The 25,917-nt window shown below is 35.4% G+C and overlaps 1 protein-coding gene across 1 annotated transcript; it reads left to right on the forward strand.

Moving 5' to 3' along the window:
- Nucleotides 1–25,124, forward strand: LOC138310434 (uncharacterized). The gene is given in 18 exon segments (XM_069251654.1): nucleotides 1–155; nucleotides 1,236–1,274; nucleotides 1,478–1,769; nucleotides 1,771–2,042; nucleotides 2,390–2,455; nucleotides 6,136–6,402; nucleotides 7,042–7,329; nucleotides 8,469–8,780; nucleotides 10,409–10,735; nucleotides 12,245–12,526; nucleotides 13,549–13,845; nucleotides 15,069–15,191; nucleotides 18,088–18,177; nucleotides 18,939–19,010; nucleotides 19,236–19,355; nucleotides 20,000–20,095; nucleotides 21,712–21,780; nucleotides 22,319–25,124. Coding segments are annotated over 17 exon segments (3,072 nt in total). The 5' UTR covers nucleotides 1–88; the 3' UTR covers nucleotides 21,774–21,780; nucleotides 22,319–25,124.
- The last annotated feature ends 793 nt before the right edge of the window (nucleotides 25,125–25,917 follow it).

Raw genomic sequence — 25,917 nt, forward strand, 5'->3', positions numbered from 1 at the left:
GGTTAGATAACTGATATATTTGGAACAGTCACTCGTGTAAGCCTGTAACGAGTGAACGACACTCACTTGTATGACATGATCTGTCCTAATGGCAGACTTACATGTTGCACTCGTTTTTGCAGTACATTTATGGCTTTATCCAATTTCATGTCAAGGTAAGTGATATCTTCACTTGAAATACGTTATAATAATTCCATCATATATCCACAAACTTGTTTTTATATAATAGATTTTGTTTTTGTAAGGTGTTTTTTTGGGGGAGGTGGATGAGGGAGGGTTTTTTTTTGTGATTTTATGATATGTGACAATCAAATAACATTGTATTGCATTAGTATAATTAGATATAATTAATTAAATCAAATTATTAATCTAGTATAATTAGATGATAAAATCATTTTGATTTACTAAGAAATTCTGTCGATGCTTAAACCTTAAGAAGGAAATACATGTTGAAAGATGTTCTACCGCCGACAGAGCATAAACCATACACATCATTTGAACAATTAGTGGCGCTTACTCTTGTACATGTATGTCTAATTAACACAAAAATGATATAAACTCCATGTAATTTTGTTTGGTTTTGGTGGATGCGCAATCAGTGCTTCATTACAAATAGGACATTGTGTCATGGCTTTTTATCGGGACACAATTAATTATTTTCAATATTTTTATTTTTAAGTAAAGTAAGAAGCTCAAACTTTTTAATGATGGTAATGGGTTTAAAGTAAGTAACTTTTGAAGAAAAGTACTAATTCATCTGCTTCTGGTTTTGTTAGAGAAAACATAAAATCTTATTAAAAGCTTGGAAAAAAACATTTTATAAATCGTAAGTTGAAATAAAAGCTTTCAAATACGTATATTCACATTACCTCTTCACAGTCCAAAATGGATATTCTGCGCCCAATGTATATTAATTCTGTTTAAAAACCATTGTCACATTCTGGCATTAATCATATATGACGTCATAGCTGTATCGTTGCAATTACAATACTTCCGGTTGGTAAATTAATGTATGAGCTAATATTGTATTTATGTATCTAAATCATTTTTTTTTCATCCAGTATAGTGTAAATATAATTACTGAATATCTTCCAAGACAAATGTGATATACACTATTTTTCATTTAAAATTGATTAAGTAACTTTAATCGAATGTGGTATTTACTGCATGAAAAAAGGCTTCCTATATTTAGACGTTACCTTTCACGCAAAGTTATACAATTTTCATAATTTCAGCCACCACGCCAATTCCAATCATACTTCCTCCAGCCACTGGTGAGTCTTTCTTGTTTTTCTTACTCGTAATAACCTCTTTACTGCTCCATAAATATCTAAGGGTGTTTAGACAGCAGATATAAATAGTAAGTTTAAATGATGAACTATTTTTGTTTTTCAAATCAGGATTTACTACTTTACAAATAACCTCCATCCGTCGTACATACCAAAAACAGAAAACTAAATATTCCGTTCAATTTCAGATTGTGCCCTGTCTAAGGTGGACCTGATCATCATCATCGACGCCTCCACCAGTGTAGGACAAGATAACTACGATAAAATGCTGGCTTTCTGTAAGGATTTCTTAAGGAACGCCGACATTGATTCCGGTAACGTACGTGTGGGTGCCTTGATCTATAGTTCCGGGGTAGAAATTCAGTTTAACCTCAACTCGTATTCCAAGAAAGCTGACATCAACCAGGCTATCGACGAAATTCCCTACATCTCCGGAAGTACGAACACGGCGGACGCTTTACAAACGATGAGGAACATGTTCAACACCCGCTGACGGAGATCGTGATGGCGTTCCTAACATCTGCATTATCTTAACAGACGGTGTATCTAACATCAAATCCCGTAGAACCATCCCGGAAGCAGACCGAGCCAGGGATGACGATATCCACATCTACGCCATTGGTATTGGTCTTCAGGATACCACCGAGTTGGACGGCATCGCCAACAAACCAACATCAGAAAACAGCTTCAATGTTCAGACCTTTGACGAGCTGAATGCTCTGAGTGACCAAGTCTTCTCTTCTCTCTGCCCAGGTAAATATAATAGCTGTAAATACATCCATGGTTTTATTTGATTATCACTACTGATTGATGTCGATGGTGTTTCTTCTTATTGAAATGTGATCATTTTTATTGTGATATATATATACGTTTACATGTAGATCACTCTCACCTGTCTTTACTTATCAAAAAATGTCTATGTCACACAAGTGATGTTTGTTATTCTTTCTTAATGTTTGATGTTCAACTATTGTTTTTAATCTATGTAAACGTGCTTTGTTGAATTATCGTCTCGTTCTATTTCAATACACCAGTAACTTGTATGTTTTCATCACGACTCTGTTCTGTATCTGTTTGTTATACTTGTCTGTGTGTGACAGTTAAGCGAACCACTCAGCCACCTACGACCACAACTACCACTACATCTCCGGCACCTACTACCACAGGTAACACTGTTGGATCCCCGACCTCTCACCATTTTAGCATGTGTCTATTTTTTTAGCTCATCTGGTTAACCTGGTCCGAAGGGCCATGGTGAATTTAGGCGATATCGCAGCGTGTTCGGCGTCCGTCGTTTTAGCTGTTTTCATATAAACGACTTCTGATCTGAAACTAAGCATTGGATAATTTTCCTGTTGCATTTGTAGTATTCTTATGGGATAGAGATTCAAAATTGTACAAAGTGTTGTGCTTGATCCCGTCGACCTGATGGGCGGGGTCAAAAGTGTCAGTTTGGCTATTTCCATATAAACGACTTCTTTTCTGAAACTAAGAATTCGATAACAATCATATTGAAATGGTAGCATCCTTATCGGATGATAATTAAAATTGTACAAATTGTGGGACCAAAAGGGTCAATTTTGCTGTTTGAATTTGAGTTTTGATGATAATCGCTTAATAAACGAGGTGAGCGACACAAGCTTTCTGGACGTCTTGTTTTATCTATCACATATATACACCGATACAACATCACACACATTTTTATTGATATACATTGCTTTAGATTTGTTCTTTCGTCTGTCAATACATCAATAATTTGTTTTGGGACATTTTGATTTATGTGAATGCAAGTGAGTGATTGTGTAAGAATGGTGATATCATGTACCAGTCAATATTATATAAAAGTTATCATTTGATGTGGATTACATGGATATATTTTTACACAAGTTGTCATTGGCACCTACTCTTAGTTCTAATTGATTTCTTATCCATTATATCACATATTCATTGATCAAAATAAAAGAAAGTCTAAACTAAACAAATTCTTCAAACAATAGAATTTGTAAATGGCGATATTGATAAAATTTATTTGAATATCTCAAAACTAGATTGAAACGAGGCTTAAACGAGACAGAAAGCTCCGAGATGTACATCCTTAATTTTGTATGTACAATGTACAATAAATACGTTCCTCTTCGGCCGCCCTGTAGTAACTTACTAATGGCCTTCACGACGAAAAGCAACTTAAAGGATATTTCTTCCTACTTGGTATATGGATACCGACAAAAAACCGCATCAACTACATTTCTCAATTCAACTGTATCATTAAAGCAACAAGCCCTGTTCAATCATAATGAATTACCTATGAAAAAACAACATATTTAGGAGTCTTGCTTATCTGTTATGAAGATGGCCTAAAATATTTATTTTATTTGAACCCTTATTATTTATTTAAAATAATTTGAAGTGAAGGTGTGACCTACAATCGATATAAGCCATTAAAATATAGATATTGAGACATAATTAGCAAAAATAGACAATTACTCAATCTAAAAGATTGATAATGCGGTAAGTAAAAACTTGAAAGTAGCACATATAGTACATGGCCAAAGTACTTGTATACTTCATAATTTTACTATATATTTCATATACTTTTACGGTTTTTCTTTACATTTTACTGATTTCATCTATTGACTTCAACCAGATTTGTCCATGTATTGTATATGTATCCAGTAACAACGAGGAAGTGATCCGGGATTGCACTATTGGTGCTCACAACCAAAATATCATATCTCATACTATTGAGGAAGCCACGACAGAGGCAAGAAATAAAGTGGTCGTTTCCACTCTTCCTCATACTAGATACTCCAGGGGTTCCGATCACTTACGATCTCTACACCCCTGGATTATCTCTTAGTAAAACTGAAGTCAACAGAACATAACAGGTAATTTAGTAATTTGATGTATATCAAAAGAGCCGTATAACGATACACTGTGGTTGACTGTATGGCTTTAAATGTGGGCGTCAATCTTTCTGTAGTCTTCAATGAAAATTCAGTTTTTGACTCTTCCTAAGTATACAGAAGCCACTTTCATAATTGATGACTGGCGATACAACTACCAGCGTCATATAAGTGTTTTATTTCAACACCAAAACAAAACGAAACGATAGATTTTCTAAACTAAAGACGATATTCGAGCCAAGTTTATACATATTTCCGGTCATGATGACATCCACAGTGGCGTAGCGCCCGTGCATGCTTGCATGCTTGAGCATGCAAAAAATAATCTGACTTACATTTTTGTACAGTCAGAAAAAACACAACATTTGAATACACATAACGCTGCAGAATATAAATTACGTATAAATACATATGATATGTCCGACTGTATGCCTAACATAACTTTATGCACATTTGAAAGACTTGAAGATTGGTCATTCTGGAAATTTATTAGAATAGTCTATATATGATTACGTTTGAACCATTAGACTTCTTCACCAAAATCCCTCAAGCAAATGTGGATTTTGAATCTGGAAACACTTACGATTACCAAAATAAACAACATTGCATGAAAAGTTAGAAATATTCTAAAAACATATAATGATATTAAAATGATAGCAAAACATCTAAAATACCAATTGCAACATGATCTTGGCCTTAGTAACGAAAAGGTGAATTTTTCAATTTTGGTTCACTTCGACTCACGAAATAGTTGACTTTTGTTTTTGTCGATTATGAACAGATTGTTAATCATTTGTTACAAATAGAACAGAATAAGTAGAAAACTTGTCATAAATACAGTGTTTAATTTTTTATTGCGGTGGTTGAGGACTGGTCCCTTCTTACGCAATTTACGCCATTTTGACAGTGGTCTTCGTAAACAAACCAACACGTAAACTTAATTTTAAGTTTGTTTAAAATATTCGCCATAAGTTTGTCATCAGTTAAAATAACACAAAATTCTCCCATTGCTTACTATTTTAATTTTTACAGCCAAAATCCGTGTTTTTTGTTCGAGCGCTTGTCAGGGGAGTCTAGAATAGTACGATTATATGTATATAAAAAATCACCACTGTTCTAATTTTGTGTATAGTTTTGCATGGTTATCACCTAAATATCGTTACCTCCATTTAACCATTTGTATATACACTGTACGTTAAAAGTTTCCATAGAGGTATAATAGTTCTGGGGGGCTTCGCCCCCCATACCCCCTACCGGGGCTTCGCCCCTGGACACTGAGCAGGGGGCTATCGCCCCCTGCACCCCCAGGCATGCAGGCCTATCCAGACCTTGCTACGCCGCTGATCCAGATGACCGCCATATTAAGGCTATAATAAGGCTGCAACGTCATACATGAGTTAAAAGTATGTAAATTGGTGTGCAAAAGATGAATTAATATGACCTTCATATTTACCTTTGACCTTCATCCATTACAAGCTTGTTTTTCACATTTTTATTTATTTTCGAGTCATACATTGAACTGAACAATGTAATCAAGCAAAATTAGGCCAATTGGATATTGTATTATGAACTTTGATCTACATTGAAAAAAAGGTTTCCTATGCACAATTTCTTACACCAGCCGTTTACTTTCAAAACATACTCCGCTAAAGCTCGAGTCAATGTAAAAAAAAATTCGTGTGAAATAAATTCCATATTTATCAAACACTCGCTGTGTAACCTCCATACAATACAATTGATAGCAAACACACTAGCAACGAATTCATTGATAAAAAGTAGGAATCTTCTTTTCCCATTAAGGCTCCTATAAGATGCTTGTTACATTTGAATAACAAATTATATTTAAACGATTTCGTTGACCCCCGTGGTTTCGTAATAACTGTGTTTTACTGCATATGAAATGAAACAGCTAAGATCTTTTATTTCTGTCTCTGCACATACAGACATTCCTACCAATGTCACGGCTTTGTATGTGCCCGACGGTAGTATCCAGGTCATGTGGGAACCCCCAGAGAGTCCAATGGCTATCGACTGTTACAAGGTTGAAATCAGTGAAAGGTACGCCGGCGACGTTTTCACAACATACTTACCACCAGATATAAGGCAGCACAAAAACAAAACTGTTAAACCAGACACAGAATACACGATCAAAGTGTTTACATGCACGTCATCAGGGTTCTCCAACTTCACGGAAACGTCGGTCGTTACACGTAGGTACAATTTCTATATATACATTAAAATAAAAGTGAATAATTATTGGTCAAATACAGTGGAACTCGGTTAAAACGAACTCGAAGGGACCGAGATAAAACTTCGAGTTATCCGAGTGTTCGAATTAAGCAAGTTCTCAATTAAGTCTAGTGACGATCTCTTTACATGGTAATAGATCAACTTTTTCCGTGTTGTAAAACGATGTGCAAGAAAGATATCAAAATCGTCGATGGTGGTTGCAAAATTATAACAATAAAACTGAAATAAATCCAAAATATCGATTTATCAACTGCAGTCACAACAATTGTTTCACGCACATAGAAATACAGACATAACTTACGTAACTGAGACACATGTGTTCATGTATGATTCCATCAGACGAAAGTTATGCCCCTTTGTTACAAACTACTGAATTTATTTTAACGAAACTGTTAGGTAATATATATACCTTATACATTGAATACAGTATCTAGTGTCAGAATATCACTGTCACACTCTATTTTAGGTAGTATTTATATTTATAAAATGTTACAGTTATCTGCCCTTGCGATTAGGAATTGATTGTTTGCTGTTTGCTAAAGTGAACAAATTCAAAAATGATATTTCTAATCCCTTCACGTTTATTTTGTTCAAAACAGCTCCTGCAATGTACAGACGTGAAGGAAGTAAAGCCAGATTCGAGCTGCCAATAAGTGAAGATAACGGTCAAGAACTTCCCGTCTGGTTCAATGGCCACAGAATCTGCCGCAGTCCATTTCCAGGAATGACTCGTCTTTGCCCCTTTAACATATATATACATATTCATGCTAATAGAAGTATTGTTGAATTGGTGACTGTTTTTGTTACACAAAAGTCATCAGGATGTTTCTACACTTATGACAAGGATGAATCTAGCATTTTAGGAGGGCAGTGTTTGGTTGTCACTGGTAAGTACTGAGTTACAAATACTTAACATGGCATTCTGATTGGCCGATTCCTTTCATACCACTATGAATAAAGAACAAATCCGAAAATAGTGCGAAATCCCAACATTATCGTGATATACATAGAAACATTGACGTTGCGTATTAATCTAGAAAAATAATCCCTTAGAAAAACAATAGAATCATACGTTTAAACGTATTTGATTTCATCAATAAGACTGAAAAATTAATTATACGCATCAGTTTTTTTTTTAATTTCGTCGAGTTAAGAAATAAATTTTGTTTGTAAACTTTTCTGGGTCTTCAAGATGTTGGGCGGGGTATGTACGTAAACCCTATCCGGCTCTTAGACTAGAAAATGACAGTCACAAAAATTATTACAAAATTACAGATAAAGAGTACATTTCAACAAAAGAAGTGAAAACAATAGAATTCAACCAATAAAGTTAATACTCATAACTATAGAAAGAAAAAAGATTGAGAGAGAGTGCTTCACGAGCGTCATATGGATCGACCGCACATTATATTGACATTACAACGTTCCGAGGTTCACAACATCCCCGATGATATTGAATCATGATATAAAAATTTTTATTATGATACCACTTAACTCTTCGTGTTCTACGGCGTTATCTAATTTTACATAGTGTTAAAGTTTGTTACAGTTTTGTAATGTCTTATTGAAACAAAAGAATTTTAGTAAGCTATTGTGTGCTATAATTAAAGTCTAGGTTCTCATACAACACTAGATCGAAAAAAAAGTTTGGGTCCTTCAGCTCAAACTCCAACCAGGGTAGCTATTTTGAAATCAGGCGCTTTTTGCACTAAAAAATCCTGAAATTCTAACGTTTTTACCTATTCATTATCAAAATTGATATTTTGAATCTGAATCTCAATCTGAATTTCCAAATTCATATCATGGTTATCTAGGAATAATTACCTGTCAGAAAATATTTTTACTTTTGAAATTCATCACTAGCCCGCCAATCAGCGGCAAGGTTAAAATTCCATCCTGGGCTCAATCTTGTATACATAGGGGTCATTTCGAAGGTCTTTTTTCATTTAGTTGGTTGTTCCCTACAATTCTTATTTGTTTTGGATTTGAGACTACTTAATTTTTAAGATATATTGAATATCTCCAGGTGCACCTTCAAAGCCAGCTATTAGGTCGTCAAAAAAATCACCGAGATTAGGCTCCTCCGTCATGCTAGATTGTGTATCTAGCTCAGGAAGCAAACCTGACAACCACGGACTTACTATGTATTATACTTGGAAGGTTAACGGAAGTGTCATCAAGGCTGACAGGTTCTCCACTCTCGGCTCTCGCCTAACTATATACCCACTGGAGCTAAGCGACCGATATGACCGTTATACATGCATTACAGAAGAAAAGGCGCATGGGCATAGTGGCCCACCCTCAGAGGAAAGTGATGAATATCGAATGTCTGTGTCTTGTAAGTATAGACTCACATAACGAGTGCTCGAACAGGACATTGCTCGAACACCTTGCTTTATTTTTGCGCTTTTTATTCCTAAAATAAGTCGATTCTTGTGTTCATGATGCATTGTAATTATAGTGTGTGATGACACTTTTCTTCTACCAATAAGAAAAAGTTCGCTTAGCAGTTTCGTGATTTGAAAATGAGCAGACGACGTCGGATGGAAAATCACAAAATTGACGATCGCCAAAATAAACAGCATCGCATAAAAAGTTAGAAATATTCTAAAAATATTTAATTATGCTAAAATGATAGCAACACTTCTCTTCTTAAAGAAAAATAACACTTGCGCTACATGTTTTTGGCATGAATAATGAAAAAAATGTGATTTTCTCAATTTTAATTACGCAATTTCCGCCAATTTGACAGTGATCTTTGACTCGCTGTCGTAAACAAACCAACACGTTAACTTAATTTTTATTTTGTTGAAAATATTCGTCATACGTCTGTCCTAAGTTACAATAATATAAACATCAACCATTGCTTATAATTACTGTTTTGATTTTAACAGCCAAAAACCGTGTTTTTGTTCGAGCACTGGTCATGGGACATACAACTATATAGGTTTTTTAAAAACCACAGGGTCAATATTTTGCGGTTTCCTATACGGAACATATTCACTGATGCTAAATTTTGCAATTCATCGATCCTGTTTATTAATACCAGTAAGAAACAATAGATATAATCACCATGCTGACGCTCTAAAGTGACTGCAATTTCATCAAAATCAAAATTGGATGTCACTTTATAGATAAAGGCCATGGGCTAGGAGGGTCCCACATGCCCACATGCACCCCCAATCTCGCACATGCAACAACCCCAAAATTTTCATATTTTGTTTTATTTGACCCAACACAGCAAAAATGAAAAATAATCGTTCGTAATCAGTTAGTACAGAAAAAAATATTTGTTCGGAGTTTGTTTTTTGTTTTGTTTTGTTTTTTTGTTGTTGTTTTTTTGTAGGGGGGGGTGCATGTGGGACTCTCCTAGTCCATGGCCTATTATGTGACTTTAACCCTTGGGTGTATATGCCATATTTTCTATTTTCTGTGGTAAGATGAACAGTTAATTTTAATTGGTTCCGCCAGCATTTGAGAAGGAAAATTTGTCCAATCAAAGTTAAGGTTTAAATACGGTGCCTTTTGTGCATACTACTTTTTACGTGACAGTCTCTTTAGTTAGTATTGTATGAATTTTAATCATACCACGAAGGTATTTGAATTTTGTTCCGTTTTCATATTATGTGGAATACCAACATCTATAATTGGAATGTTCTATTTCAGGTTTTAGATACATAAAGTGTATTGATATGATGGTTCATCGTTTATTTAATCATTATTCTCAATACTGGGGGTAAATAATTTCTTTTGAGTAACATACTAATAAAACATTTCCTTGTTTTTGTTTACTTTTACAATAAAACAATTTGAGTTGGCGCATTGATATCTAAGGCAATAGTTTACCTTGGTCAATGACTCTACTTATAGCTAATAGAGTGTAACATATGAAATTTAATTATTTTGAAATACTGTATATGAAAATAATAATTGCTAATGCTTACTGTATAAGAACATTTTATTCAGATTCCCCTCGGATGAATGACACCAGTATGATATACCTAGACGAATTTGGTCAATATCAACCCGTCGGCACCGATGGCATCAGAATATCAGAGGGTCTTGACTTTACGTTCAGTATTGATGTCGATGGTTACCCTTATCCCAACGTGAGTCTATTACATGGACAGACAGAAGTTGCTTTTGGTAACCGTTCTGGTTCTGGCAATAGATATGACTTTGTTCTTGAAAACTTACAGTGTAAGCAATCGGGGATATATGACGTTGTTGCTACGAATCCCATAAGTACTTCTTGGAATTCCTCTTCTAGACAGTTTGGACTTCAAGTCAGTTGTAAGTACAATATTGATTATATAGAGGTTCCCCAACAAGTGACTGTTGTTTATCATGTTTATCAAACTCGAGTTTGTTAATTTTCAAATTTTGAAAAGGAACGAGCTTTAGCGAGTGTCTTTTGGAAATTTGAAAATTAACTAACGAGAACGTTGGGGAATTTATTTATCCCATAACTTTAGCTCTATATTTATATCGAGGTGACCATTTTCTCGTCTTCATTTAGGGAAACTTACCACCAGACATTGTGTAGTGATATCTTTCCGCCATAAAATATAGTGCCTACATAGAGAGCCAATATTCTATTGTTCGATACTTTGAATAAGCAACTACCTGTTAAACAGTAAATATAATGCTATTTAAAAGAAAATGCGCTATAAAAAGTAACCCGAAGTTGAGAGCCAATCGGAATCAAGAGATCTTGGAATTGACCAATCAGAGGCGCCGTAGGTGTTTACACACTGGAGTGTGAAATTGATTGAAATTTCAAAAACTATTTCAAATCTGAAGATATTTTATTGTAGGGAATGGACACATCTAACTTTTTTCTATACATGATTACACAAAATATGTCTCGTTAAAAAGCTTTTTAGAGGTCAAAGTTAACCAAATGTTACTAATTTTATTTTTTTCATTGTTTACATTACACCTATGCAGTACGTCATTTTGATGATTTTGATGTTTGCAAATTTAAAATTGGTCCCCTAATTAACCTTTTATGACGTAATTAATATTCTAGTATGATTTTTTTTTGACATATTTCGACAATTACATTTAAAATCTCTGACTCCACTAGTCCTATCAAGCCCAAACTCACATAAAATCGGCCCCTTATTACCGTGACCAATTCTTGTTAATATAGTGTCGATTCAAAATCAAATATTGCCGCAATGACGTCACTTTCGGTTTAACCCAGACAGCAATAACTCGTTAACCATTGAGCCAATAAAATGTCAACTTCCAGTTGGGAATAAGGATCAAAAGTGATTTGAATCCTCTTCTCAAGTTCTTGAAGGCCCAGAATCATGATAATAATGTAGGCATGTAATAAACTGACATAAACGCCCACCAAATTTATTAATATGATTGACCTTGACCTTCATTCAATGTCAGAAGGGCCAAAAAAACTAAAATCTTCAAATGACTTCTTGTGAAGTTCTAGAAGGCCCAGAGACCTAATATTAGGCATGCATGATGCTTCGTGGCCCATTCCAAATATTGATACCCTACTCAATTTTACTCTTCGATAGAACCACCAGTTAATCCTTAATTAAACGTTTATGCTCTGTCGGCTGTAGAGTTTCTTTAACTTGCAATTGAAACTACACGATCATCACGTTTTGAATTATTTTCAATATAGATAAGTAAAATAAAAAAATTTCATAACGTGAGTCGTCTTGTGTTTTCTAATTACCCTAGTATCACTACGGTACGCAAAATGTAATTTTAATGCGTAAATTTGCAAATTTTATTTTTATTTTACTCTCATACCTAAATTTCCCTTTTCAGGTTTTCCAAGAAGTTTCTATAACTTGACTGGCGATATTGAGGTAGCAGGGGCACTGGGTCGGATTACCGTTCTCGAGGACACTGTCATTGCCAACCCTAAACCATCAGCTAATTGGTCGGCCGGTGTAAAATCACTTCCGTTCATACAACAACAAGATTTCCTATATATCATTAAGGGTGAGGTTGATGTCACACACATCGCTGACTTCAAACAATACCAACTTTATCTTTGTAACGGGATGCACAAGAACTGGTCGACGACGTTTCGAATCCGCAAGAAAGGTAAACATTCATAAAGTCTCTAAAGAGCCTCAAAAAACCGATATTGTTGCCTTTTTTAACAAGTAATTCTGTGATTTTTTAAACAAAAACAATTAGCCATTCAGATGCTAAAATGACATATATGTCGAGCATCAAAATAAAACTTGTATTGTAAGACACTAACCTTGTATTCTGTTTATCCTTCAACCATTATGATATTCAAAACAAAAGCGAATTGCCAGTTACTTGGTTTCGCTCTAAGCGAGCTGCTTCTTTTGTGCGGAGCAAAAGATTCATTCACTAAACCGAATGAGAGTGTACTTCTTTTTTAATACCGTGGGAAATACAACAGTACAAGTAATACGGGGGTTTCGAGATCCCTAAACGACTTGGGTAAAGTACAATTTACTGTCGATTAGTCCCATCATCCGGTGGTTTTAACGTCATCATTTGACGTTATCTTTATGACGTCATAAATACTGGAGGGTGGGACTTATCGACAGTAAATGGTACTTTGTCCATGTCTTTTTGGGATCTCAAAACCCCCGTATTCTATGCGATGCGTAATACCACTGAAACAATATGAATACGATACATATGCCAAAAAATAGACGACACCGCCATACGAGATTTTCGATATCGTAAAAATGACGTCATTCCAGTGAATGTGCTCTATAGGGGTTTACAAGGATGATAAATACAATGGTATAATAATTTTCAACACATCAGATGACATTTCGTTACCATAGCTACCAAATAAGACGTCAAAATGAACAATAACTTTTTGTATGTTTTTGTATGAGGCTTTGTGGCCATATCTAGTCATATTTTTAAAACAAACAGCATGGCATGTGGTTGCCATGGTATCCATTGTTGGGTAGCGTTGGTATTGGAAAATGACTTACAGTTCTATTTTTCATTGTAGTTTTCATCTTCATCTAAAAGGCATATCCCAGTTGTGTTTTAATTAGCCTTTATGCCTTTATACAACATTATATTAAAAAGTTTCCAAAAACAATTAATACACGAAATTTTTCTATGAGGTGTTCCTGACATTCCTAGTGGCTTTCGTGTTGAAAATCGGACCTACGATGAGATCACAGTTGAGTGGACATCGCGCTTTAATGGCGGACACCGTCAATATTTCCACATATATGTCTCGACTGTTGGAACACATCAATGGCAGCCGTTTAAATTGAATATTTCCGACGCTGGTAAGGGACGGGTGATGAAATACACTCTGAGAAATCTCATAACCTCAACAGACTACTGGATACGTCTGAATGTGTCGAACACATTTGGCTTCGGAAAACACTCCGATATAAGTACTAGCACTTTAGGTAAGCAATGACTGCGATTTCAGACTATTATACTGACACGTTGTTGGTCATGTGGGAGTTTTCATGTGGGGGTGACATATTTTAAAAAAAAAAAGCAGACTTACATCATTAATTAAAGAACAGAAAACATCACCGCAACTTAGGGCCCCATATACGTCTACGTAATTTTAAACAACAACATTTGTTTACATGTGATCCTGTGATTAAAGTAACTCATATCTCCAATATTTATCTGCGTTCCTTTAACGGATTCATTCTAGTTGTTCATCAAAATTTCCTTTTCGTTGAAAATAAGACAAAACAGAGTTTCATAACGTCCTGTTTCAAATGGTTTTGGCTGACTGAAACACATTAACCTATGATGTTTCTTAGAATATATATTGTTGGTAGATCAACGTCCAGTTACCTGTCTGTCAGGTTCATTTAAAGTCGGCGAGTTTCGTGTGCGGGTTGCGTGCATTTTTAGGGAGACTACAGTATGCTCGTGTTGTGTCTCATTGTGATAGTGGATGTCTTGCCCTATTTATAGATATATTTATAAATATATATATCTATCTCACTGAAGCATGCCACCATAGACACAGAACAAGCACATCCCACCTGTTTACATTATACTGATAACGCTAAGCAGGGGCATTTTTAAAGACTATGGCGTGTCTTGGCCTGGGAAAAGGACCCAGAGCCTTCCTCACATGTGCGAGCACTAGCTAACTCATTGCTTAAAGTGACGAGGTGTCAATGGAGATGTTGGGAAGAAAAGGAAACATTAAGTCAGATTTTACGATTATACCATAGAGACACAAGGCATAATATGTGACATAATAAATTGTCCGTGATCAGCGTAACACTGTAGAAGTGAAATAGGTAAATGTGACACTTTACCAAGATTCTCAGTCTCAATCTCGAATCTTTCTTTTTTCATTGTACTCTAATAATTCAATGTTGCTTGTTACGAGCATTTCCATTGGCTTAAAAATTTACTTTATCAGCCCATAAAGGAAAAAATGGCGTCGCCGTTTTAACGTCGCTTCTGATTGGCTGAGATGACGGCGTAATAATTTCATAGACAAAAGAGTCTTCGGTTTATTTAGAACTCAGATTTTGTGTTATATCTCCATAACATAAAAAATCTATTCAAGTTAATCCTTAAATATACTTTGTCTTCTTATATAATTACCCAATTACCATATTCAAAGTGTTTACATTGTTCATGTCTTCTTTAGGTACCCGAACAAGTTCAAGTTCCGGTTGGACTAACATAACACTGGCAACTTTAGTTATTTTCCTTATCATTGCTCTCATCATCATCGCTCCCCTGATTAATAGAATGGTAAAGAAATCAAGAGGTAAATATACGCACTTACAATTATAGTAAATATTTAGACTAGTTTCCGTCTCAATTACCTCCCTTGCTTAAGCCACACAGATTGTCGGTAGCGATCGCCAATCTTGAAAGGTGATTCCTATACTAGCATTCCTTTATTCTATTTTCACCCCTATGTTGCCAAAACATCATCCCTGAGGGGGTATACTTGATCAATCTCATAATGATAATGTTAACCAACTTGGATATTCATTGACTTAAAGAATCTTACATGGGTCTGTCAAGTGGACAGATATCTCAACCCGAGAGAAAGATTTTGGCTGGTCAACTCGAGCTTGCCGGGGGTTGGCGACCAACATCTTTCACGAGGTTTGAGATATCCCTGTCCACTTGACAGACCCAAGTTGTTTTTTCCCCATACTTTCACGAAACATTGTGAAAATACAGTTTTTAGAAACATTTCCAAAGCGCCCCCATCATAGAAACGTCGCAATGCGTCAAAATTAACGACGTCGCCGACAATAGACACCGCATGTGTTGATGACGTCACGTCATCGTCTAGCGCGTATGAGTTGTCTTTTCCCTACACCGGTAAAAGACAGAGTTATCTTTTCCTTAGCAACCATGGGATAACCCTGTTCAAGGTCTGTCAGATTAGTTCTGAGTAGGATTGTTCGATGATCGTACTGGTATTGTAAGAGATTTTGTAAAGCCGACATGACGAGCACCAAAAAATTCCTTGTATTGTAAAATACTAACCATGTATTATGTTTATCCTGCAACCATTTCCTTATAAATGTCATTCAAAATTCAGGTTTCGCTCGAAGCGAGACGCTTCTTTGATGTGCAGGAAAAGATTCATTCATTAAACCGAATGAGAATACACTCCTTTATTCAGTATTTGTATATTACAGAGTCACTTGTCCTAGCAAGTAGGTATTGATTGTGATGTCATGTGTTTGCGAGCATTATGATTTTTTTTCGGATAAAAGGACGTGAATTGCGCTCACAAAGTAATGACGTGACAATTAATACCTACCCACAAGGGCAGATAATGCTAGGTTTACACTATGTTCCCGGCGATCACGGTAGCCCCGTTTGCCCGAAACGTGGTGCGCCGTGGAATTTTGGCTATTTTTGTCTCTGTATTCAAGTTGAGCTAGGTCTTGTGAAGTTTTGCCACGGTCTTTTACGGATTACGTCATGGACCGTAGATATACGGGAAAGTGCTGTTCCGGGAGGTTAAAGGTACACTACGGCTTTAGCACGGTCTATCAAGGATACCACTACGTTCTCACTAGGCCTGTTACGATCTGATGAGGTCTGCTACGTTTTACACGTTTTGATCAAGCTCCGATACGTTTTTCACGGTCCGCCAAGGCTTACTAGGGATGAAAGTCTGATACCGGGATTTTTTTGAAGCAAATGAAACAATATTTATTGCCGAAAATGTCATTTCAAACACATTTTAATTACAAATTATATTTGGTATGAATATATAAATATTATAGCCAAGTGTTTTTACGCCATTTTTTTCTGTAATGGTTAATCACTTAATCTGTCTTTTGCAATAATAGCTTTTGTATAATTTGATGGTTTTAATGTGTTTGATAATGACTATTTCTGTTTAATAATACAAATAATCCATGAAGTAGCAAATATGTACCAGGCCAGGCAATGATACTTCATCAGATATTGGTTGCAACGTAAGACCGTAATAAGACGTAACATGCCGTATCACGTCGGGCTTTCAATCGCTACAAGCCGTGATGTGCCTTGACAGAACGTATCGAAACGGTTATCATCCACCTTAGCTTGCCGTCAAAACCTTGACAAACCTTGACAAAACGGCACAAAACGTGCAGCCAATCTGCATCAACCGTGATAAAACGTGGAAAAAACGCAACAGAACGTCACAAAACTTGAAATCACCGTTAGATTCCGGGAAACGTGCTTGCTGCCCGTTCCACCACGGACCGTCTGGAAGTTTTGTTACGGCCTCGCACGCATTGTTACGTTTTGTTACGTCAATCCCGTTTTATGACGTCCTGTGGCGTTTACCATCTGTACCGTGACTGCCGTGGCAAATTTTTTGACAGTTTAAAAATCTGGCACGGCATCCACGGTAATCACGACCGCTCACGTTTGTCTATCACGTCCTTCTGCGTTGTCTCAAGTTGTCTCGCGGTCACCACGTTTTGTCCACGGTGGCCCGAAACGGGACTGCCGTGGCCGCCGGGAACATAGTGTAAACCTAGCATAACTCTGTAATATGCAAAGACGGGGTAAGCGCTTTCGCAAACAGTCCCAGTTATTATAAGTGTAATATCACTAAAACATCATGGAAATACTCAAAGAACATTTCTTACACATCAAAAAATTATTTTCAATACATGCCTTTACCATGAGCAAAGAAAAAAAACTACACCGCCATTCGGGGGTTTGGATATCGTAAAAATAAATATGACGTTAAGTCTTGGTTGGAGTGAATGACGCTTCATTCAATGGAATGTTAAAGTTCCGGGTCAAGTATGATAAAGTTCCGTCAGATGTGGAACAAATTCACGTGATCGTGCGATCGTGATTAGCGGATAAAACATTTCATATTGACGGATAAAGAATTTCATATTGGCGGATAAAGTTTACCCGGCGGTAGTTATCGGTCAGTATGTATGACAGTTGCAGGATAAATGTAATTTTGATATCATATTCCCGGTATGTTAATTATATTTTATCGGTTTAAACATTTCGCGATTTCGTTGTAAGAGTAATTCATTCATTTCTCAATTTTTCACGGATCTAATTTTCAAGATCATACCAATGTACAACGAAACCACAAAAATATCAACCCCACTAAAATTATCTGTTATACTATCGTATCTTGTTGTGAATATTTTATGGTTTGATTTTTTTTCTAGAACATGAGCAAGTCTATGATGACACTGGCGTGAATCATGAAGTACAAGTAATGAACAATTCCCAAGGATTCCAAGAAGAAACTTTTCATGGTTAGCGAAGTTCTGATAAACTAGTGGTTTAAGATACACAATTTAGTTTATGTTTCGATCAGTTAATGTGGGTCATGATTTCAGGTTAGTTTCGCATCTTCCTAACAAAAAAGTAAAAATGTAAACAACTGTATTCTGCATTGGCATAGTACAGAGTTATCTGCCCTTGCGGTTAGATATTGATAATGACGTATGTGTTTGCGAGCGTAACGTCATAATGACGTATGTATTTCCGAGCGTAACGTCATAATGACGTATGTATTTCCGAGCGTAACGTCATAAGTATTTCCGAGCGTAACGTCATAAGTTTCGGACAATACGACGTGAATTGTGCTCAGAAAATAATGACGTAACAATCGATACCTACCCGCAAGGGAGATAACTCTGTAATATGCAAAGACGGAATAGCTTTGAATGTGTAAAGGCTACATCCATCTGGCTATCTAGATGAAGATGCCATAAATGTATCGCTTATAACAATGAAAACATTCTAATTATTGTAAACATGGATATTTCGCGAGTGCTTTTTTTTCTTCTCTTGCATGCATTACAGTTTTGCGATGTTGTTATTTTCGCGATGGATGCACTTTTAGACTTTTAACGCGATCAAGTGACCTTCGCATCATTAGCGTAAATCCCCCTCACGTAAATTTCCACTTTAACAGAATATGGTCAGTATAATTTGTTTTCCATCCATATACAAAGACAAACTTGATGCAAATACATCATATATTCAAATATATGTTTTTATCATGTTGAAGAAACGGTCCATATATATGCGTCGGTTGACGATGAATCAGATCTTTGGAACATGGAGAATGACCAGAACATAGGTATGTACATTCACATCCCCATAATGCGGGTCGTTTTCTGTTTTCCATCGTCGTCCTAATCACCGCGCGTTAGATTTTTATCACTGCGACAGACGACAAAACAGCGACATGATTCTTCAGTGTTAACACATATTACACAAGGAAACTTGGTGAAGTAACCTCATGTGAGATGGAAACTTTGATGTTTCAAGATCATCAAGACAAACATGATGCTTTTATCTATAGATAACGTCCATGTTCACGCATCCGAAGACGAGGAAATTGAAGATCTGGCGGTGTGTTCGGGTAGCCAAGCAGAACATGAGATAAGTATAGCTGAAAACCCGGATGAGTATATAAATGCACGTGCGTATACTGATAGAAGTGAATATAACTAATTTTATTTTTGAATGAAATCTAATACTAAGGTCTTGAAAACAATTATACTGAAATGAAGTTATAGATACTGTTTCATCAGTCAAAATACTAGTTCCAAAACATCAATGTTTTTTTCAAGTACCTCAAAATTTTAGAAATGCACTGACATAAAATTATCAGTATGTGATAATGTTTTCGTAGCATGAATTGATTTCTCTCCCAAATCAGTGCAACGTTTTTTAACTTGAATGATATCTGCTGCGGGGTACTGACTTACGCATAATGTAATTCGCAAAACGTTTATCTGAATCACATGAGCGTTTGAACAGGTCGGCAATGTAATGCATCATATCCATGGTGACTTTTAACCACACTCCTCCGTATAAATCCAAACTGGCCCTGAACACTTGAGCTGTCATTGTGCAGGCTAGAAAGTTTAAGCTAGTGGGTTAACTTATATTTTCTTGTATTTTTTACCTTAGAAGTGTTTCGTTTCAATTTTGTATTGGTAGCTATAGTTTGCTAGAAGACCTTGCACTTATTTCAAGCGTTCAAGTGCACAATGCTTCCAATTTAAGAAACTTCCAATTTGAGAAACTTCCTGTCTAATATTTTCCTTGTATAAAACCCAGATGATACTGATGAATTCATTGAAGAAGAAACGGAAGTTTTAAAAGTGGTGTCGAATTACGTAAGTGGATACGAATCCAATATTGCTGAAAATACAGGTAAGTTACAGTTATAGTAATTTTCGTTCTTGACAAATACAAATAGACTTTATGTTTGAAATAATTTTGAGAACAGGGTAAATACTTGATAATTTTTACTTTGACCTGTTTGATATTTTGAATAGACTCAAAGATTATAACCTATTTCCCATGATCAATAAAGACAACTAGTGTGTTTGTGGAAAATGAAAATGATCGTACAAAGGTAGACAACTCAAAATGGTCGTCTCATTTCTTGATTTATAACGGATATATCTAAATTTCCAACGATTTGAAATAATTCATTGTAGGATTCCTTTTTTTTAGTTATTACGATTGATAATAATAATATAATAATTTATTTAGAATTATACAGTACCTAATACATAAATTATACAATAAAAATTATTTTATGTTTTTCAAGTGTGCAAATATCTTTTCAAATGATATGTAGAGATACATTCATACAATGTAGTAAGAAGAATGAATTGAAAAAATTAATTTCTTCACACATTTTAATGAACTACAATTATATTTATGGTACAATTTATAGCCGCCATTCATATTTGTAAGACAAAAAATTATTCTCGTTTAAGTTTTAATATGAGCATACATGCCATAGATACTAGTTAATTTGATGCCATAGATTGTTTGTCTAAAGCATAAAATTAACTATAGGTGTGTAATTATCTTAAAACGCACATTTAGCCCTCATGAATTGCAAATTATATAAGCCACTACACAGGTAATATATTTTCATGTCAAATTGACCTGATATTGACCTGATATTGATGTCAATTTCACATGAAGAAAACTTTAGGTCAATTTCAGGTCAATGTCTTCATATTAACCTTCAATTACAGGTCAGTTTCAGGTGAAATTGACTACATGTGAACTCAGGTCAAATTCTTCACCCGAATTCAGGTCAATTTCTGGTCAATTTTAACCCGACATTGACATGAAAAATTCTTCATGTGAAATTCAGGTCAATTTCAGGTCAATTTCAGGTCAAGGGTTTAACCTGAAATTAGTGTGGGTTTAACCTGAAATTACTGTTTTGCTCATTGCAGGTAAATTTGACCTGGAATATTTCACCTGAAATTGACTTGAATTTACCTGAAATTGACCTGAATTTACATGTAATTGACCTGAATTTACACGAAGTTGACCTGAATTTACACGAAGTTGACTTGAATTTTCCTGAAATTTACCTGAAGACATTATGCCTATGTACCGATTTATAGACAATCTGACAGATATAAAGTAAATTTCAATATGTATTAACACGTGATGAAGATACTGTAGGTGTACTAATTTTAGCGAAGTCAAATTTTGGCGCAAATGCGGTAAACTGTAAATTGTGATTTATTACCGCGGATACAATTTTGTAATTCAATACTGGAAATAATACTTCGGAAAACATACCGCAGTACATGAATTAGCGCTTCAAAACAACGCGAAAAGCTTTAAAATAAATACGCTTTAATACAGTCCTTCATTTTAATATTACGAAATCAAGCGATTTTTAAGATAGTTAAATGTTACTGGATTTGCTCATCAGATGAACCTTATATCAGTATATCATTAAGTGTAACATTCTTAACATTGGACTCATGAAATGTTGTACTATTTTGAAGGGGATGAACATGAGTATGAAATGTTAGAACAGAAATACGAGACTGAATTACCTGGCTTTTAGTCTGAAGGTAAGTATCGAAGCTATCAAAGCCAGAAAGTTATCAGATATATTTTAAAATTTGGTTTGATTATTTTAATGTTCTATTATCAGCCAGGGTCATTTAAGGATTCGAACTCGGGACCCTGAGGAGGAGGGTTTCTGGTAATATGTCAGGACGTCTTCACAACCCGGCTACTGCGAACCATACACTAAAATATTAACGGGCGTTTTTTTATTAATTGCTAGTACGCTTATGAGATAGTCCTGTTCATTAGAAATTCGATATTGTGTCATTGCATATGAGTTACCTCTCTTACAGGTAAGTATCATTGTGACATGTGTTTTGTCTCTCATTCCCCAGACTCTCGCTTAGCTGGTCTCGTTCAGCGGCGAGAGTCTGGCCAGTATGAGACTACGAAACCCATAACATTTTCTCTGAAAAGTACGACGTTAAACTCGAAATACATGACGTCACAATCGAGGGCAGATAACTCTTAATCATTTGGTCACTCTGTTATCGTGACATGGCATACAGTTTGTATGTAAATCTCCGTTTGTTCTTACAGGCTCTACAGCGAGATCATTGCGTCTTCCGTCAGCGGATAGTGGATAGACAAAGGATGCAGGCACGTCATTTAATCTGAAAACACTCAGTATAAGCCTTAATTGTCCGTCATGCAATTAAGCATTGAACTGCATTCAATTGGCAATCATGGGAGTATGAATAGCAACCGGACAACGGGAAATTTCAGGAAGCGTGCTAGCGCTTAACATTGAATTTGTCGCTATCAAGTTGATGGATAGCCATTTGAACAGACATCTGCCGTGATCGCTTTCATGACGATAGTGACGTCACAATAATTATGACGTGATGATAAGCGGATGGCAGTTCATAGACTGATGAATGTCAACTGCGTTTGGCAAAGTTATATAGTGGGACTGCAATATACCTGTATATATAGTCAGATGAATGTCAAATGTTCTCGGTAAGGCGATGTACAGTAGTGGGGCTGCAGTGAAAATGTAAATATATAAAAGTGAGTCTTTTTCTTTAATCAAAACTGATCAATTGATAAAATAACCATTGACGTTTTCGTTCGAAACTATAAAATTGCGGAATTGTATATATGATAAACACTACAGTTGGATTGTAATGTCTTAAGCGTTTCATGTATTGTCTAGATCGATAATGCAAATAGGGTTTCAGTCAATTGCTTAAGTGGAATAAGTATGACATTGTTGTACAGAGAAACTCAGTAGGTTAACAAAGTTTTCTGTAAATATTCTGTTAAAGTAACCGAATGCCTGTTTGGTGACACTTGTATATAAAACAGAGGTATAAACGTTACTTATTAGGATACCTTACTGTATAACATTTAGTAGTTTAGCCATGCCATGTAACCCGGTTATTTGTATAAAAAACATTGAGGTAAAAATGTCATTCATAAGGATACCTTACTGTATAACAATTAACAGTTTTAGCCATGAAATATTACCCGGATATTTGTCTATAAAACATAGAGGTACAAACATCACTTATAAGGATACCTTACTGTATAACATTTAATAGTTTTAGCCGTGAAATGTTACCTTGACACTTGTATATAAAACACAGAGGTACAAACATCACTCATTAGGATACTTTACTGTATAAGAATTAATAGTTTTAGCCATGAAATATTACCCGGACACTAATATATAAAACAGCCGCGGTGGCCGGGTTTTTAAGATGTCCAGACATATTGCCACAAGCCGCCCACCTCTGGGTCGCGAATCTCAAGTGGGGCAGTTGTCAGGTACTGACTACTGTTTGGTGGTTATTCTCCTGGTACTCCAGCTTTCCTCCACCAACTAGGCTGGCACGTCGTTAAATGACCCTGGCTGTTAACAGGACGTTTAACTAATAAAAAGTATATAAAATATAGAAGTTCAACCGTTACTTATTATGATACCTTACTGTATAACAATTAATAGTTTTAGCCATGAAATGTTACCCACACACTTGTATATAAAACATAGACGTTCAACCGTTACTTATTAGGATACTTTACTGTATAACAATTAATAGTTTTAGCCATGAAATATTACCCACACACTTGTATATAAAACATAGAAGTTCAACCGTTACTTATTAGGATACTTTACTGTATAACAATCAATAGTTTTAGCCATGAAATGTTACCCACACACTTATATATAACATTGAGGCACACACGTCACTTATTAGGATACCTTACTGTATAACAATTAATAGTTTTAACCATGAAATATTACCCGGACACTTGTATATAAAACATAGAGGTGCAAACGTCACTCGTTACCATACCTTACTTTATAACATTTAATAGTTTTAGCCATGAAATGTCACCCGGACACTTGTATGTAAACATTGAGGTAAAAATGTCATTTATTATGATACATTACTGTATAGAAATTAATAGTTTAAGCCATGAAATGTTACCCGGACACTTTTATTTAAAACATTGAGGAGAAAAAAATCAGAGATATTCCGATACGTTTATTTTCGCGGAAAATTTGAATATAAAACGTATTGGAATACCTCTGACTAAACCCATTGAATGACACTGCAGGGGAAGTCACTCTAATTGCTCTTCATTAGAACGTTGCTTTCGATGTCACAAGTCAGAAAGCGCCGGTAATTTTGGATTAAAATATTGCGTTTGACTATATAGACATCGTTTATATGCTTTTGAATGGTATGTGTGTGATTATGGATTACCGGAGGACTGATGCGTGACTATGACTCTAGGAAAAAAGGTAAACTATTGTGAAAAAATTAACTTTAATCGAGGTGGGGGTAAAAAATCCAATATGGCGACTGTCGTCCCTTTCTCTGTTTTATAGTAAATATCCTGATTTTTTAATAATTTTTCAAATCTCGTATTTTTTTAAAAAAAATCACATGACTGTCATATATACTCATCAGTCCATCCTCCAAATACAAAAAAAAAATGTATGACAACATCCATTTTCATTGAGTTGGCCCCCTGTGGTTTTAGCCAAGAAATGTTACAAGGATATTTGTATATAAATATAGAGGTAAAAACGTCACTTATTAGGATTCCTTGCTTTATAATAATTGATAGTTTAAGCCATGAAATGGCAAACTTTAGACTATAGTTTATTGTATGAAAATGTGTGTTTCGTTAAATGTAGTCTTTCTTCCTTTGAAGTAATAAAATGTTCTCTTAAAAGTGGGGAAATGGTATAAAGATGCTCCACCGCTGACAAACAGTATTTTTTTCACTTTCAAAAACAGGAGCAGACGATTTAGTATTTTTCTTCAGTTACAAAAGTTACTTACTTTACACCATTACCACAATCGAAAAGTTTGAGCTTCTATTTTACTTGAGCTTCTATTTTACTTCAAGTTAAAAATATAAAAATAAGTAATTGCATCCCGAAAAAAATTCGTGGCACTATATCCTATATGGAATGAAGTACTGATTGCGCACGCACCAAAGGCAAACCAAATTATTTTATATTATTTTTTGTATTAATTAGACATATATATATATACGATTAAACACCAATTATTGTTCAAATGATGAATATCATTTATGCTCTGTCGGCGGTGGAGCATCTTTAAACTTCCCTCTAATATTGCATGTTTAATTGATTTGGTTATATTGTCACGCCACTTTGTATTTTACATTGTGTATGATATATTCCGTCATTTGCTCCGACATTGAATGGGTACAATATTATCTTGGTAAAATGTTTATAATGAACTATATTAAAACGAAGTCATTTTGTTAGTGGAAATTGTTCGTACTAACCTTGTTATCCCCCGCCCAACGAAGTTGGCGGGGGATATACAAATGGGTTCCGTCCGTCCGTCCGTCCGTCCGTACGAATGGTTTCCGGAGCATAACTCTAAAACCAGTAGAGATATTTCCACGAAACTTCATACACACATTGGTCTTATGGTCTAGTAGTGCCTTTTGCTATTTTTAGGTTTTCTTTTTTTGCATTTTTTTCCGTAACCATGGAAACATTGCTGAAAATATCATATTTTTGTACCAGGTTCGTTTCCGGAGCATAACTCTAAAACCAGAAGAGAAATTTCCACGAAACTTCATAGACACATTGGTCTTATGGTCTAGTAGTGCCTTTTGCTATTTTAAGGTTTTCACTTTTTGTA

Source organism: Argopecten irradians, chromosome 16 (genome assembly GCF_041381155.1).
Source record: "Argopecten irradians isolate NY chromosome 16, Ai_NY, whole genome shotgun sequence".
NCBI classification, from domain to species: domain Eukaryota; kingdom Metazoa; phylum Mollusca; class Bivalvia; order Pectinida; family Pectinidae; genus Argopecten; species Argopecten irradians.